We start from the raw sequence: 15,314 nt of genomic DNA on the forward strand, positions 1-15,314 counted from the left end.
ACGGGAAACCGGGCATCGGGATCGGGAATATGTACGGGAAACCGGGCATCGGGATCGGGAATATGCACGGGGAACCGGGCATCGGGATCGGGAATATGCACGGGGACCGGGCATCGGGATCGGGAATACACACGGGAAACCGGGCATCGGGATCGGGATTGGGAATATGCACGGGAAACCGGGCATCGGGATCGGGATTGGGAATATGCACGGGAAACCGGGCACCGGGAACGGGGTCACGGTCGGGGAAGCCGGGACACACGGCGGGGACACGCACTGGGACCGGGTGTCTGCACCGGGGACACGCACGGGGTTGGGGGGGGGGCTGCACCGGGAGACCTGCACCGCCCTGGGATCGGGCACCCCCACCCGGGCCAGGCACTCACAGCGGGGACACGAGGGGACACTGTGGGGACACCCTTGGGACGCGTAGGGGACCAGGTGTCTGCACCGGGGACATGAACGGGGTGTGGGCAGCCACAGTGGGGACACAGCAGGACCAGGGATGCCCACCATGACAGGGCATGGGGGACCAGGGACACACACTGGGGACTGGGCAGCTGCACCGGGGCCAGGCACCCCCCCGGGGACACACACTGGATGTCCCCATGGGCGGCTGTCCCCTAGGTGAACCACCCTGCTTGAGGGGACTCTTTGTCCCCTCTTAGGACAGGTGTTTCCCACAGCCTTGTGGGGAAACTGAGGCACAGGAGGTGGCAGGAGGCCCTGAGCCACAAAGGCACCCCAATATCTGTCACCTTCAGCCCAAGGCCTCGTGGATCTGCCTGCCAAGGGACAGATCTGGGGACAGATGTGGGGATAGGAGCTGTCACTCTGGCTGAGACCATGAAGGGACACATCTGGAGGCGGGAGAGTTGTCATGGCTGTGCCTGTAGCAGGACAGATGTGGGGACAGGAGAGCTGTCACTATGGCTGTGCCCATGGAGGGGCAGATTTTGGGACAGGGTTAAGGTTGGGTTGGGTTGTGTTGGGGGCCGGGCAGCGGTGGCCGCGGTGGCCTCGCAGTGCCACCTGGTGGCTTCGGGCACGGGGGGGTCCCTGGTCGGGCATGGGGACACCCACCCGTCCCCGTTCCTGTCCCCACGGTGGGGGACTCGCTCCGTGCCAGCCCCCACGGGCAGGGCCACCCGGGGCAATGAGCTCGGGGCTGGCACAGGGCAGGGACACGGCACGGGGACATGGAGATGGCATGGGGACATGGAGACGGGACAGCCATCTGGAAATGGGACACGGCAGAGGGACCTGGAGCTGACGTGGGGACACAGCGTGGGGACAGAGCTGGGGACACAAATCCAGGGCAGGAGCCAGAGCAGGGACACGGAGCTGGGGCTCGATAAGGGGACATGAAACTGTGATGGGAACACAGAGGTGGGACAGGGCCGTGGCACAGGGACCTGAAGCCACCCCGAGGAGCCCTGAAGGGTCTCAAGCCATCAGACAGGGGGTGAATCCTGGCCGGGTGGGTGTCATTGAGGGCCCTGGGGACAAGACCCTGTGCACCGGGGCTGGGCCCTACATCCGTGTGGGGACACACCCGGTGCAAGCTCCTGTCCCCCCCTAGGGCCACCCCAGCCCCGTGCCGCCGCTGCCGTGTTTAGTCTGAGCAGGAGCGGGGGTGACCTTCGGCTCCCGCGGCACCCACGAGGATAAACAGCCTCAAGGACACCCGGGGGGGCCGCAGGGTGGGGGTGACACCAAGGGGCACCCATGGGTGGGGGTCCCTGGGGGGAGCGGGGAGTGCAGGGTGGGGGACGCGCTGGGGACACCCCCACCCACAGCCCACAGAGGACAGGGTGGGGGGTCCCGGGGTGCTGCCACAGCAGGGATGTGTCCCCAGACAGACAGACAGACAGACAGTCTGTAGGGCCCCCCGGCGGGGACCACCCGCCCACACACACACAGACACACACGCACACACGCGGTCTCCTTGCACGCCCCGACACGGGGACCACACACACGCACACACACATGGCAGAAGCAGCTGGAAGAACAGCAGGAGACAGACAGACAGACGGACAGACAAAGAGGCAGGCAGACAGACAGACAGACAGGAGGGTGGATGAGCACACGCCCGGGCCGTGCACACGCACGCGGGCACAAACGCACCTGGGTGTGCACACGCGTGTGTGAATCCGTGAGCGCACACGCGTGGATTCTGCGCGTGTAAAAGTGTGCAAAGCAACGGACAAATGCGAATTCTGTGCGCACACGCGTGTGTAAATCCACGCACACGCACAGGGACGCACACGCAGGGTCCCGCACACGCAGGATCCCGCACACGCGTGTGTCCCCAGTCGCTCCCACGGGGATCGGGGTCCCGCAGCCGGGCCCGGCCCCGCATCGCGCCCCCTCCCCGGGCCCCCACCTCCCCCGGCCCCGTTCCCGCCCCCTCCGGGCCGGTTTGCCCCCCGCACCCCGTGTCCGCCCCGCCAGCGGGACCCCGGTGCCGGCGGGGCGGAAGGCGGGGAGCAGGCGGGGGGGCAGGCGGGGGGTCCCTCCTCCATCCCTCCTCCTCCTCCTCCTCCTCCATCCCTCCCTCCTCCTTCCTCCTCCCCTCCCCCGCCGCCCGCTCGGTGCCGGTGCCGGTGCCGGTGGCCGGGCAGCGCCGAGCCCCGCGGAGCGGCATGGCCGGGGCCCGGGGGAGCCGCCGCCGCCCGGCGCTGCCCGCAGCGCTGCCCGCAGCCCTGGGGCTCTGCCTGACCCTCTGCCTCCTGCTGCCGCCGCCCGCCGCCGCCTGGAGCCCGGCCCTGCTGCCGCCCGCCGCCCGCAGGTACCGGCACCGGGAACACGGCGGTCAGGGCACCGGGGACACGGGGATCGGGGCACCGGGAACACGGCGGTCAGAGCACCGGGGACACGGGGATCGGGGCACCGGGGACACGGGGATCGGGGCACCGGGAACACGGGGATCGGGGCACCGGGGCGGCATCGCCTGCTGCAGGCACCGGGGGTACCGGATACCGGGGAGAACCAGGGGCTGTGGGTACCGGGGGCTGTGGGTACCGGGGGGCACCGGGGGCTGTGGGTTCCGGGTACCGGGGGGCACCAGGCACCGACAGCTGCCGGTACTCGGCACCAGGGGCGTCAGGGAACTCCAGGCATGGGGGACACCGGGGACGTTGGGATGTGGGCACCCGGGAGACTCCGGGGATCTGTGGGTACCAGGGGTATCAGCCATGGGGGCATCAGGCACGGGGCTCTGTGTGTGCTGGGGGGCTCCGTACCAGGCGTGGGGGCACCACGGACAGGGGGCACCGGCAGCTGGGCACTCCAGGGAGGGGCTCTGTGGGCCGTGATGCTGGGGGTGCTGGGGTGGGGGAGGCTGGGGGCACTGGAAGATACTGGGGGTTACTGGGACCGGCAGGACTTGGCTGGGGGTATCAGAGCTGCCAGGCTTAGCAGGGTGCTGGGAGGTGCTGGGGTTACTGGGGCTGCCTGGGCATTTTGGGATCCTGGGGCTGCCTGGGCATTTTGGGATCCTGGGACTGCCTGGGCATACTGGGGCTGAGGCTGCTGGGATTACTGGGACTACTGGGATGGATTATTGGGGCTTCTGGGCATACTGGCCCTACTGGGGCTGCCGGGATTCCTGGGGCTGCCTGGGCATACAGGGACATGCTGAGGCTCCTGGGTTTGCCTGGGCATATTGGGATCCTGGGGCTGCCTTGGCATGCTGGGACTACTGGGAATGCTGGGCATGGTGGAGCTCCCTGGGCATCCTAGGGGCGCTGGGGCTGCTGGGAGGGCTGGAGTTGGTGAAGAGTGAATGTCCCCAGCCCCAGGGTCCCCAGCCCCAGGGTCCCCAGCCCCAGGGTCCTGCCCGTCCCTTGGAGCTGGCCCAGCCCGGGGGTCTGTGGTGCTCTGGGGGGCTGCGGTCCCTGTCCCGCCGCAGCGGTGGGGGGATGCCGGCAGAGGGGGTGGTTGTTTACAGGAAACCCTCGGCTCTGGCCGTGTCTCCGGCACCGGATTGCCGGGACCTCCCGGTTCCGCTCGGCTCGGAGCGGCGACGGGCAGAAGCCGCCTCATTTCCCCTTCCCCTCCCGGCCAAGCCCAGGAAGCCCCCGGCGCCTTGGCACAACCCTGCCGTGTCCCCCCGGGACCCCCAGGCCAGCACCCAGCACCCAGGAGCCCCCACCCCATCCCACCCCATCCCACCCCATCCCTGCCTGACGCATCACTGGGATCCCACATGCCCAACACGGGGGGCACAAAGCCAAGCGGCTGATTTGGGGAATGGGAATGGGATTCAGAGCCAAACCTGGTGTGGGCTTTGCCCTGGGTGGGCACAAGCCCTGGCAGCAGAGCCTGGAGCCCCTCGGTGCCAGCGCGGTGCCGGGTGGGCCGGGGTCACACCGGGCCAGGCGGGCGCTCACATGCCAAAGCCTGCCAGCTCCTGCCCCGCTCCTGGGAGGGCATTCCCCTGGGAAACGGGCCGGGACCCGTCCCCATCCCATCCCATCCCATCCCATCCCATCCCATCCCATCCCATCCCATCCCAACAGGCATTTCCACAGCTGGAGCTGGCACCGCCCAGCAGCTGGGTACCCTCCAAAGGGGACAATGCCACTCGGGACCCCCTTGGCACGGCAGGGTGGCAGCAGGAGCGTGGCGACAGCCCCGGCGGGCTCTGTGCCTCCCCAGCCCTGGCACGGTGCCCGCCTGGGACGCTGCCCAGCCGGAAAGCCCTGTGCCACCCCGCTGTCCTCCCCGCCTCCGGCACCTCCCAGACAATTGTCCCCCCGCTTGTCCCTGCTGCCACCGCCTCCCTCCTTGCAGCACTGCAGCGGGCCCAAAAGCTCCTTTTTTGACCCAAATTGTGCAGCCTTTGAATTTGGAGCTGCCGAGGGTACGGCGAGTCCTTCCCGCCGCGGGGATGGGGATGCTCGGTGTCACGGCACCAGTGCGTCCCCTCTGCAGGGGGAAACTGAGGCTGGGGTGCCCGGGGAGGGGGTGGGCAGAGCCTGGCATGTGGGGCAGAAGAAAGGAGCCTTTGTGTGGGGTGGGCTGGGGGCACGGGAGGGCTCCGGGCCTGCTGTAGGCCGGGCGGCGCCAGCACTGCCGGGAATGCAGCAGGAATGTGCCACCCCACGTGTGTCACAGCAGGGCTCCCCATGGGCACCCCAAAAACCGGGCACGGGCGACAGTTTGGGGGACAGCACCCCCGTGGTGTCCCCACAGAAGGGCTGGTGACATCGGTGGTTTCCCTTCCAGCAATTGGTGCTCCTACACGGTGACACGGACGGTGTCGTGCCACGTCCAGAACGGGACCTTCCTGCAGAGGGTGTTCCAGGGCTGCCGCTGGCCCCTGGCCTGCAGCGGGGGCAGGTGAGCGGGGCCACCGGGGTGCCCTGGCAGCAGCAGGGACAGCCGGGATGTCCCCAGGATGGGTGTGAGCTGCCCCTCTGTGCCACAGCTACCGCGCCGTGGTGAGGCCGCTCTACAGGGTGACCTACAGGACACTGACGGCCCTGGAGTGGCGCTGCTGCCCCGGACACAGCGGAGCCAACTGCGAGGAAGGTGGGAGATGGATGGGATGGGGACATGGACAGGGCGGGGAGGTGGCACCCAGGAGCTGTGGGACACGGCCTTCGGTGTCACTGAGGGGTGAGGAAAGGGATGGAGAGATGGATGGATGGATGGATGGATGGATGGATGGATGGATGGATGGATGGCTGGATGGATGGATGATGGATGGATGGATGGATGATGGATGGATGGATGGATGGATGGATGGATGATGGATGGATGGATGGATGGATGGATGATGGATGGATGGAGGATGGATGGATGGATGGATGATGGATGGATGATGGATGGATGGATGGATGGATGGATGATGGATGGATGGGTGGATGATGGATGGATGATGGATGATGGATGGATGGATGGATGGATGGATGATGGATGGATGATGGATGGATGGATGGATGGATGGATGGATGGATGGATGATGGATGGATGGATGGATGGATGATGGATGGATGGATGGATGGATGGATGGATGGATGATGGATGGATGGATGGATGGATGGATGATGGATGGATGGAGGATGGATGGATGGATGGATGGATGGATGGATGGATGGATGGATGGATGGATGATGGATGGATGATGGATAGATGGATGGATGATGGATGGATGGATGGAGATCCCCAGGTGGAGCAGTGCATGGACAGTCAGGGGAACAGAGATGGGTGGGCACTGGGATGTGCCTGGGGTGGGGAACTGAAACAGCCGATGGACGGGATGTGGGTGGATGGACAGATGGACAGGTGGACAGATGGACAGAGGGACAGAGGGACAGAGGGACAGAGGGACAGACGGGCATTCCTCAGCATGGCAGTGCCCTCGAGGGGGTGCAGCCCCCCAGCCGCGAGGGGCCGGGTGTGGGTGGGCAGTGGATGAATGGGTGCGAGGCTGTGCCGTGTGTGGGAGGATGGCGCTGCCAGCTCTGACAGGGGGGTCTTTGTCCCCATTGTCACCACATCCTCCTCCTCCTCCTCCTCCTCCTCCCTCTCCCCCAGGACCCCACCGCGGGTCCCAGCCCAGCCCTGGCTCCATGGGGGCTGTGAGGGCAGCGGGTGACATCCAGGAGTGGGGACACCCCAGGGTGGCACCGAGGGTCTGCAGGGCAGCGGGTGGCATGGGGGGGGGTCTGGAGGCAGCTGGGTGGGCGCAGTGCTGGGGGAGGCGGGGGGTTCTTCCTCCTCCTCCTCCTCCTCCTCCCTGCGTGCTTGGCCGCCTGCCCCACATCTGGCCCCACTTAGGGCTGTCCCCTGCAGCACGGCGGTGGCCGTGCCGGGGCGGGGTGACAGCGTGGGGGGGCCACCTCTGCCGCAGACACCCCTTTGCTGCCGTGCTGGGTGGCCCCAAGGTGCTGTCCCCGGCATCCCTCAGTGGGTACAGGGGACTGGGACCCCCCCGCGGGCGGTGGGCAGTGTCCCCAGGACTGTGCCCCCCTCCAGAGCCACCCCCGGAATGGGACTGGGGGCCGGGGGTGTTTGGGGATGGGGTTCAGGGCTGAGGGGGAACTGGGGGGGCTGGGGCTGAGATTGGGGGGTGATCATGGGGAGATTTGGGGGGCCTCGTTCAGGACCGTGGGTGGGTTTGGGGGTTGTGGGGTGGGGGCACCTGCTGTGCAGCCATGGAGGGTTTTGGGGTCTGGTTAAGGACCATGTGTGCGTTTGGGGGTTGTGGCTTGGGGGCACCTGCTGTGTGGCCATGGAGGGTTTTGGGGTCTCGTTCAAGACCATGGGTGGGTTTGGGGGTTGTGGGTTGGGGGCACCTGCTGTGTGGCCATGGAGGGTTTTGGGGTCTCGTTCAGGACCGTGGGTGGGTTTGGGGGATCCCAGCTCAGGATTATGGGTGGGACTGGGGGCTCTGAGGCACACCCAGAGCAAGGATGGGGCCCTGCACCCCCAGCGTGTGGGAGGGAAGCACAACAGGAAGGTCTCCCACAGCAGGCGATGCCCCGGGGGGGTCCCCCCGTGCTGACCCCCCTTTCCTCGGCAGAGCCTCGCCCCTCCCTCACCCTGCGGGACCCCAGCGCCGCCCCCCGCCGGCCCCCCCTGCACCCCACGGCCTTCTCAGGTGGGTCCCTCCCTCCCCAACCCCTCTGGGGCGGGGCACAGAGGGCCGGCTGCCCCCTCCCCACCGCCCGTGCCCCCCAATATCCCCCGCAGGGTGCCTGAACTGCAGCCGTGTCGGGGAGCTGGCAGCCCGGCTCGCCACCCTCGAGGCTCAGGCAAGTCCCATTCGGGCTCTGGCCACCTCCCCCTGCTCCCCCCGAGGGGCACAGGAGCCCTGGGGGGGTCACCCTGTGCCCCCTGTGCTGTCACCCAGCCCCGTGTCTTTGGCAGGTGGCCCGGCTGGCGGTGGCCGAGCCCCCCAGGGGCAGCAGCCCGGGCAGGGGACCCGAGGCCGGGCAGCTCTGGGGGTCCCCGGCCGCCCGCGGGAGCCCCGGCGATGACGGTAAGGCAGGGTGACAGTGACAGTGACAGTGACAGTGACAGTGACAGCGACAGCGCCACCCGGCAGCACCCGCAGGGCGGGGAACGCACCTGGGTGCTGTCAATATTTTGGGGGGGCACGACCCCTCACACTGGGGGAAAGCAAAGCTGTCCCACCGCAGGGGTGACACAGAGCCGGCCCCCCCTGACAGCGGGGTCTTTGTCCCCATTGTCCCCACATCCTCCTCCTCCTCCTCCTCCTCCTTCCTCTCCCCCAGGACCCCACTGCGGGTCCCAGCCCGGCCCTGGCTCCGTGGGGGCTGTGAGGGGCCAGGCCAGCTCTGGGGAGGGGCTGGGGGGCCGGGTGTGGGTGGGGGGCGCCCCGAGGGGCTGTCCGGGGGTCCCCCCCCCCTCAGGGCGCTGCTGTGCCGCAGGGAGACCCGGCTGGAGGGGCCCCCCCGGGCCCAAGGGCGACGCGGGAGGACGGGGAGTGAAGGGGCCAGCGGGGCCACCAGGTACGGGGGGACACTGTGGGGGGACCCCAGCCTGGTGCCTGGCCCAGCCGAGCCCCCCCTTTCCCCCTTTCCAGATTTTGGGGGGTCCGTGCAGCAGTTTGGGGGCTCGGAAGGGCTCCAGCGCTGCACAGCCCCAGTCTTCACCCTCCTCTTCCTCCCTGCAGGTCCCCCCGGCCCCCCAGGACCGCCCGGCAGGGATGGAGCCAGGGGGCTCCCCGGAGAGAAAGGGTCCCCCGGGCCCCCCGGCCCCCCGGGCCCCCCTGCCCCGCTGGGGCCGGCGATTCCCCGGCTGGCCGAGCCCAGTAAGGGGGGGCTGGGCTGGGGTCCCCCCCAGAGTGACCCCAAAAACGGGGCAGGGCTGGTTTGGGGGGGTCTGAGCCGCTCCTGGGCTGGGGGTGGTGAGGGGACATCCTGGGGGTCACTGGGGATGACTTGTGGGGCATTGAGCAGCACTGGGGACCCTGGGGACATCATTGGGGTGACATGGATGAGATGTGGGGCACTGGCAGTACTGAGGACCCCCAGGCCATCTTTGGGGTTCACAGATGAAGTGTGGGGCACTGGGCAGCACTGGGGACCCTGGGGACATCATTGGGGTCCCAGGGATGAGATCTGGGGCACTGGGCAGCACTGGGGACATCCAGAACATCCCTGGGGTGCCATGGATGAGACGTGGGGCACTAAACAGTAGTGGGGACATCCTGGGGGTCACTGGGGTCCTGGGGATGAGCTATGGGGCACTGGGCAGCACTGGGGACCCTGAGGCCATCATTGGGGTGCCATGGATGAGCTGTGGGGCACTGGGCAGCACCGGGGTCCCCCCTGCCATCTCTGGGGTTCACAGATGAAGCGTGGGGCTCTGGGCACAGCGGGGACCCCTGACACCCCCAGGATTCCAGGCATGATGTGGGGGGCACCGGGCACTGCAGGGCACCCCCTGCCAACATTGGGGTCCCAGCAATGAGGTGTGGGGCGCTGGCAAGAGCTGGGCACCTCCTGCCATCATTGGGGTGACAGGGACGAGACACACGGGGCAGGGGAATGTGGTGCCCCCATGTCCCCAAACGGGGGTCACGAGGGCCCTGCCCCAAACACCCCCCCCATTGTCCCCCCAGGGGACCCCGTCCTGTCCAACACCTTCACCGAGGCCACCAGGAGCATCGTGGGTCCCGTGGGCCCCCCCGGACCCGCGGGGCCAATGGGTGAGGGTGTCCCGTCCCCCCTCCTTTGTCACCCCCCGATGTTTTTGGGGTGGGACTGAGCTGTGTCCCCCCCTCTCCTTGCAGGTCCCCCCGGCCCCCCCGGTCCCGTTGGTCCCCCCGGGCCCCCAGGACCCGATGTAAGTGCTGGGGGGGTGGGGACAGGGCAGGGCTGAGCCCCCGTGTCCCCCCAGCGCTGATGTCCCCACCGTGTCCCCGCAGGGCAGGGCAGGAGCGCCCGGAGCTGCCGGGCCCCCGGGGGACAAGGGGGACAGGGTGAGTGCCACAGGGACACGGTGGCACCGCCTGGGGGGAGTGGCCATGCCCAGTGTCTCCTGTAGGGTCCCCAGGGCCACCCGGGCAGCTCTGGCGTCCCCCGTGGTGGCCGTGTCAGGGTGGGGGGGTGCTTTGGGGACACCTCTGCTCCAGACACCCCGTGGCCCCAAGCCATTGTCCCCATTGGGGACAGGGGGCTGGGACCCCGCCATGGGGTGGGGAGGTGGGCAGTGTCCCCAGGATTGTCCCCCCAGCTCCAAAGGCACCCCCAGAATGGGGCTGGGGGCGGGGGGGGGGGGTTTGGGGGTGGGTTCAGGGCTGGGGGGATATGTGGGGGGGGGGGCTGGGGCTGGGTTTGGGGTGAAATGGGGGGAACGGGGGTGTGGCCATGGGGAGATTTGGGGGCGTTCAAGACCATGGGGGTGTTTGGGGGGTGTGGGTTGGGGGGTTTGGAGTGGGGTAATGGTGGGGTTGGGGGTTTGGGGTGCAGTATTTGGGGGGATTTGGGGTTTGGTGTGGGATCATGGAGGGGTTTGGGGGGGGGTTGGTGTGGGGTCATGAGGGGGGGTTGGGGGGTCTGGTGTGTGGTAATGGAGGGGCTGGGGGGGTTTGGTGTGCGGTAATGGGGGGGTTGGGGTCTGGTGTGGGGTCATGAGGAGGATTTGGTGTGCAGTAATGGGGGGGTTTGGTGTGGGGTCATGGGGGGATTAGGGGGTTTGGTGTGCAGTAATGGGAGGGTTTGGGGTCTGGTGTGGGGTTATGGGAGGGTTGTGGGTCTGGTGTGGGGTTATGGGGGAGTTGGGGGGTTTGGTATGCGGTAATGGGGGATTTGGGGTCTGGAGGGGGGTAATGGGGAGGGTTTGGAGTTTGGTGTGCGGTAATGGAGGGGATTTGGGGTCCGGAGCGGGCTCCCAGCCCCGGGCTCTGCCAGCGCCTCCCCTGCTGGGGGCCCGGCCGTGCCCCCGGTGCTGACGGCTCTGTCCCCCCGCAGGGTCCCCAGGGCCCCCCGGGCAGCCGCGGGCAGGACGGGGCACAGGTACGGGGGTGGGTGCGTGGGTGGGTGGGGGTGTGGGGCCCCCCCGGGCCCCCCTGCCAGCCCCAATCCTCTCTGTGTTCCAGGGCGAGCCGGGGCCCCGGGGCCAGCCGGGCGACAGGGGCACGTGGGTGAGTGACACCGCGGACGCCGGGGACACCGGGGATGGGAGGGACACACGGACACACGGGACTGACAGGGGGACACCGGGGACACCGGGGACACCGGGGATGGGAGGGATACACGGGACTGATGGGGGGGCTGGGCTGGGAGAGGGGACGGGCACAGGAGGACCCTGACACCCTCCCTGCTGTTCTCTGCAGCTCTGGGATGTCCTTAGGTCCCAGGGATGTCCTTAAGGGTCCCCTCTTGTTCCCACTGCCCCACAGCTTGTCCCTGGGTCCCCAGTGTTGGTAAGGGTGTCCCCAGCTCTGCCCAGTGTCCCACAGCTCATCCATGGCACCCCAGTGACATCCTGGGTGTCCCCAATTCTCCCCAGTGCCCCACAGCTCATCCATGTCACCCCAGTGACATCCTGGGTGTCCCCAGTGCCCCACAGCTCATCCATGGCACCCCAGTGACATCCTGGGTGTCCCCAGCTCTGTCCAGTGCCATGCCTCATCCCCAAAGGTGGCTCTGGGCTCCCTGGCCAATGTCACCCAGTGCCAATGTCACCCGGACAGGCTGATGGGGCACAGGGTGGGCTCAGACCCCCGGGGGTTCCCCCTCTCCCTCCCCTGGTGTCGTGGTGAGTCTGGGGGTCCCCGTGTCCCCCCCGGGGGTGGCCTGGGCCCATTTAGGGTGCAGCCCCCCCTGAGCCCTGTCTCTGTCCCCAGGGGGAGGGTTTGCACCAGCTCCGCGAGGCGCTGAAGATTTTAGCGGAGAGGGTTTTAATCTTGGAAACAATGATTGGGCTCTACGGTGAGTAGGGGCAGGGGACCCCCGGGGTGACCCCCACCCCTGCCAGCAGGTCACCAGGTGACACCACGGTGGCCCTTGGCTCACTGCTGTCATGGAGCTGCAGGGAGGGCACCCTCGGCAGCTCCTCCTTGTGCCATGGGGGACAGGGACAGCAGGGACACCCCCTCCAGGGGGGACCCCCACCCCTGCCAGGAGGTCACCAGGCCCCCATGACATCACGGTGGCCCTTGGCATGCATGATGTCATCACCCACATGGTGCCATCGTGGCCAGCACTGGGGACCACCCAAAGGAAGGGCCACCAGGGTCCCCCCACCCTCACCCCCAGCCGGGCACCCCGGAGCCCCCCCAGGCACTGCCCCCCTCGGGCAGGGACACCTGTGGCAGTGTCAGTGTTGGGGACAAGCTGGTGGCCCTCTGAGAAGGTTGGGGAGGTGCCCCCCCATGTTTTGGAGAGCTCAGTGTGCTGGGGGTGGCAGAGGGAGCACCCCCAGCCGGGGACATCAGTGTCCCCCTGGACACGTTGTGGACGTGTCCCCCCAAATGTGGGGGGGCTCAGAGTGCTGGGGGTGGGCAGAAGGAGCCCCCCCAGGTCAGGGACATCAGTGTCCCCATCAGGGCACTGCCAGGGACATCCAGCCAGCACAAGGGACCTCCCCTGTCCCCATGGACCCGCAGGGATGGGGGAGCCCCTGGCACCCTCTGAGACTGGGAGGACCCTCCTAGGAGACCTGGCACCCCCTCCTCGTGCCCCAGCACCCCCATCCTGCTGGGGCTGCACCCCTGCCATGCTGTGCCACCCCTGCTGTGCCATGTCCCCGTGCCGTGTCCCCATGCCGTGTCCCCATGCTGTGCCCGCCGTGGGGCCAACGCGCTCTGCTCTGCTCTGCTCTGCTCTCTCCCTCTCCCCCAGGCCAGTAGCTTCCAAACCCTCCTGCGGCAGCAGGCCCGGCTGGAGGTCCTGGCTAGAAGGGTCACCTTGCTGGAAGCCATCATCTGGCCAGGTAACCACGCCCTGCCCCGCCCTGCCCTGCCCTGCCCGAGCCCGGAGCTGCGGCACCCCCGGGAGCAGGCACGGAGCACGGGGGGTGCAGCACCCACGGGAACGGGCACCCAAGAGCTCCGGGGCCAAGGGAGAGCTCGGAGACCTGCTTGGATTGAGAGGGGCAACCATGGAGATCTCTTGGATTTAGCCATGCAGCCATGGAGAACCTCCTGGATTGAGAGGTGACCATGGAGATCCCCTTAGATTGACAGGGGTGACCATGGAGAACCTCCTGGATTGAGAGGGGCAACCATGGAGATCTCTTGGATTGAGAGGGGCAACCATGGAGATCCCCTCAGATTGAGAGGTGACCATGGAAATAACATTGGATGGAGAGGAACAAACATGGAGATCCATTTGGATTGAGAAGGGCAACCATGGAGATCTCTTGGATTGAAAGAGGTGACCATGGAGATCCTCCTGGATTGAGAGAGGCAACCATGGAAATAATATTAGATTGAGAGGAGCAAACATGGAGATCCATTTGGATTGAGAGGTGACCATGGAGATGCTCCTAGATTGAGAAGGGCAGCCATGGAGATCCTCATGGATTGAGAGGGGCAAACATGGAGATCCTCCTGGATTGAGAGAGGTGATCATGGAAATACTCTTGGAGAGGTGACAATGGAGGTCCTCTTGGACTGAGAGATGACCGTGGAGATCCTCCTGGATTGAGAAGGGCAACCATGGAGAACCTCCTGGACTGGAGAGGCAAACATGGAAATACTCTTGGATTGAGAGGTGACCATGGAGATCCTCCTGGATTGAGAGGGGCAACCATGGAGATCCTCTGGGATTGGAGATGCAAATATGGAAATACTCTTGGATTGAGAGGCAACCCTGGAGATCCTCGTGGGCCAAGGGAAACTCTGGAGCTCACCAAGGTTTAAGGGAGCCCATGGAGAGACCCTCTCACTCCAAAGGAGCCCATGGAGACCCCTCTTGGACCAAGAGGAACCCTGGAGCTCCTTAGGGTTCAAGGGAGCCCATGGAGAGACTCTCTCACTCCAAAGGAGCCCATGGAGACCCCTCTTGGATCAAAAGGACCCATGGAGGTCCCGCAAGGCCAAGGGAAGCTCCAGAGCCTCTCTGGAATCACGGGAGACCACAGAGCCCCTCTTGGGCCAAGGGAAACCCTGGAGCTCCCCAGGGCTCCAGGAAATCCTTGGAGAAGGGAGACCATGGGGACCCCCTCAAGCCAAGGGAGTCTCACAGAGCCCCTTGGGCTCCCAGCAGACCACAGGGACCCTCTCGGGCTGAAGCAGCTCCCAGAGCTCCCACTGTCCCCAGGGATCCCCTGGTGCCAACCCCCCGTGCCAGGGTGCCCCCACCTTCACCCCGCCTCCCCCTCCCCATTCCAGCTGTGCTTTTCCACAGGGCTCACACCGGGGGTGCCAGGCAGGGGTGCCAGATGGGGGGGTCCTCGGGGGGGGTGTCCCCAGGGCTTGGGGACACCCAGAGCCACCACCGTGGGGCAGTGACCCCCATTTCTGCGGGGCACAACACGCACAGGACAGCCCCCAGCACTGATTAGGGGGGTTTGGAGCGGGAGGTGACATCCCACCCCCTGACACCCCCTTTTTTCCTCTCTTCCCGCAGAGCCAGAGCCCGGCTCAGGCAGCGGCGCCCCCGGCACGGCGACCCCCGGGGTGCCCCGTGCCAAGCGTGGCAGTGGCCACCCCCCTTACCGGATCATCACCGCACCCCGCCACAACCCGCCCGGGCCATGACAGGGCCACCGCAGCCACCCCGGCCACCCTGGTCACCCCTCTGTGCCACCCCGGTCACCCACCGGTCACCCCGCTGTGCCACCCTGGGGAGCAGGACGGGGTCATCCCTGTCCCCCCTCTTGGTGCTACTGGTGGCACAGCACCGCCCCCCCCGCCATGCTTCATCCCCATTGCCACTGCCAGGGCCCCCCGGAGGGACAGGGGTGTCCCCAATGCCATCTCTGTCCCCTCCCACCACGGTGCAGCTCCGGGGGGATGGGATCATCCCATCCCATTCCATTCCATCCCATACCATTCCATCCCCCCCAGTCTGGGGGAGGGGATTAGGGGGCTTGGTGGGGACCCCTCGGGTGGGGACCCCGCTGCGCCGCGCGCTTCGCTGCTTTGGGACACGCCAGGGCATTAAAATGTCCCCAAATCCACATCCTGTGGGGTGGCTTGGTGTGCCAGGGACATTCCAGGGGACACGGGCTGGGATGGGATCCATGGGATAGGATGGGGTGGGATTGGGTGTGATGGGGTGGGATTCATGGGATGGGATCCGTGGGATGGGATGGGATGGGATGGGATGGGATGGGATGGGAAGAGAAAGCATGGGAGAAAGGATGAGGAGGATAGAATTGGA

General features: G+C 67.0%; 1 protein-coding gene across 3 annotated transcripts; it reads left to right on the forward strand.

Annotated features, from left to right (window-relative positions):
• Positions 1-1,753: 1,753 nt before the first annotated feature.
• EMID1 (EMI domain containing 1) lies at positions 1,754-14,881 on the forward strand. 3 transcript variants are annotated; one of them, XM_071445703.1, is made up of 16 exons: positions 1,754-2,791; positions 5,233-5,346; positions 5,435-5,538; positions 7,535-7,612; positions 7,705-7,766; positions 7,882-7,993; positions 8,406-8,486; positions 8,651-8,788; positions 9,602-9,688; positions 9,773-9,825; positions 9,908-9,961; positions 10,953-10,997; positions 11,081-11,125; positions 11,831-11,915; positions 14,559-14,719; positions 14,753-14,881. In XM_071445703.1, the coding sequence occupies exons 1-15, from the start codon at positions 2,211-2,213 to the stop codon at positions 14,687-14,689; spliced, it is 1,770 nt and encodes a 589-aa protein (XP_071301804.1). In that variant the 5' UTR covers positions 1,754-2,210; the 3' UTR covers positions 14,690-14,719; positions 14,753-14,881. The 3 variants fall into 3 exon arrangements, 2 of the variants coding, with proteins under 2 accessions (XP_071301804.1, XP_071301803.1); XR_011682052.1 differs by lacking the exon at positions 14,753-14,881 and adding an exon at positions 12,828-12,918 and having other exon boundaries at positions 1,755-2,791; positions 14,559-14,616; XM_071445702.1 differs by having other exon boundaries at positions 14,559-14,835.
• The last annotated feature ends 433 nt before the right edge of the window (positions 14,882-15,314 follow it).

This window comes from Agelaius tricolor, unplaced genomic scaffold (assembly GCF_023055355.1).
Source record: "Agelaius tricolor isolate 1412-34295 unplaced genomic scaffold, bAgeTri1.0.p SCAF_20, whole genome shotgun sequence".
In the NCBI taxonomy this organism is placed as follows: Eukaryota; Metazoa; Chordata; class Aves; order Passeriformes; family Icteridae; genus Agelaius; species Agelaius tricolor.

What these genes read in the sequence shown, in the direction of transcription:
- EMID1 (XM_071445703.1), top strand. Translation starts at nt 2,211, where the DNA reads ATGCGAATTCTGTGCGCACACGCGTGTGTAAATCCACGCACACGCACA. An exon ending in CGGAGCCAACTGCGAGGAAG is followed by an intron (nt 5,539 to 7,534) that starts GTGGGAGATGGA and finishes TTTCCTCGGCAG; the next exon opens with AGCCTCGCCCCTCCCTCACC. An exon ending in AACAATGATTGGGCTCTACG is followed by an intron (nt 11,916 to 14,558) that starts GTGAGTAGGGGC and finishes CTCTTCCCGCAG; the next exon opens with AGCCAGAGCCCGGCTCAGGC.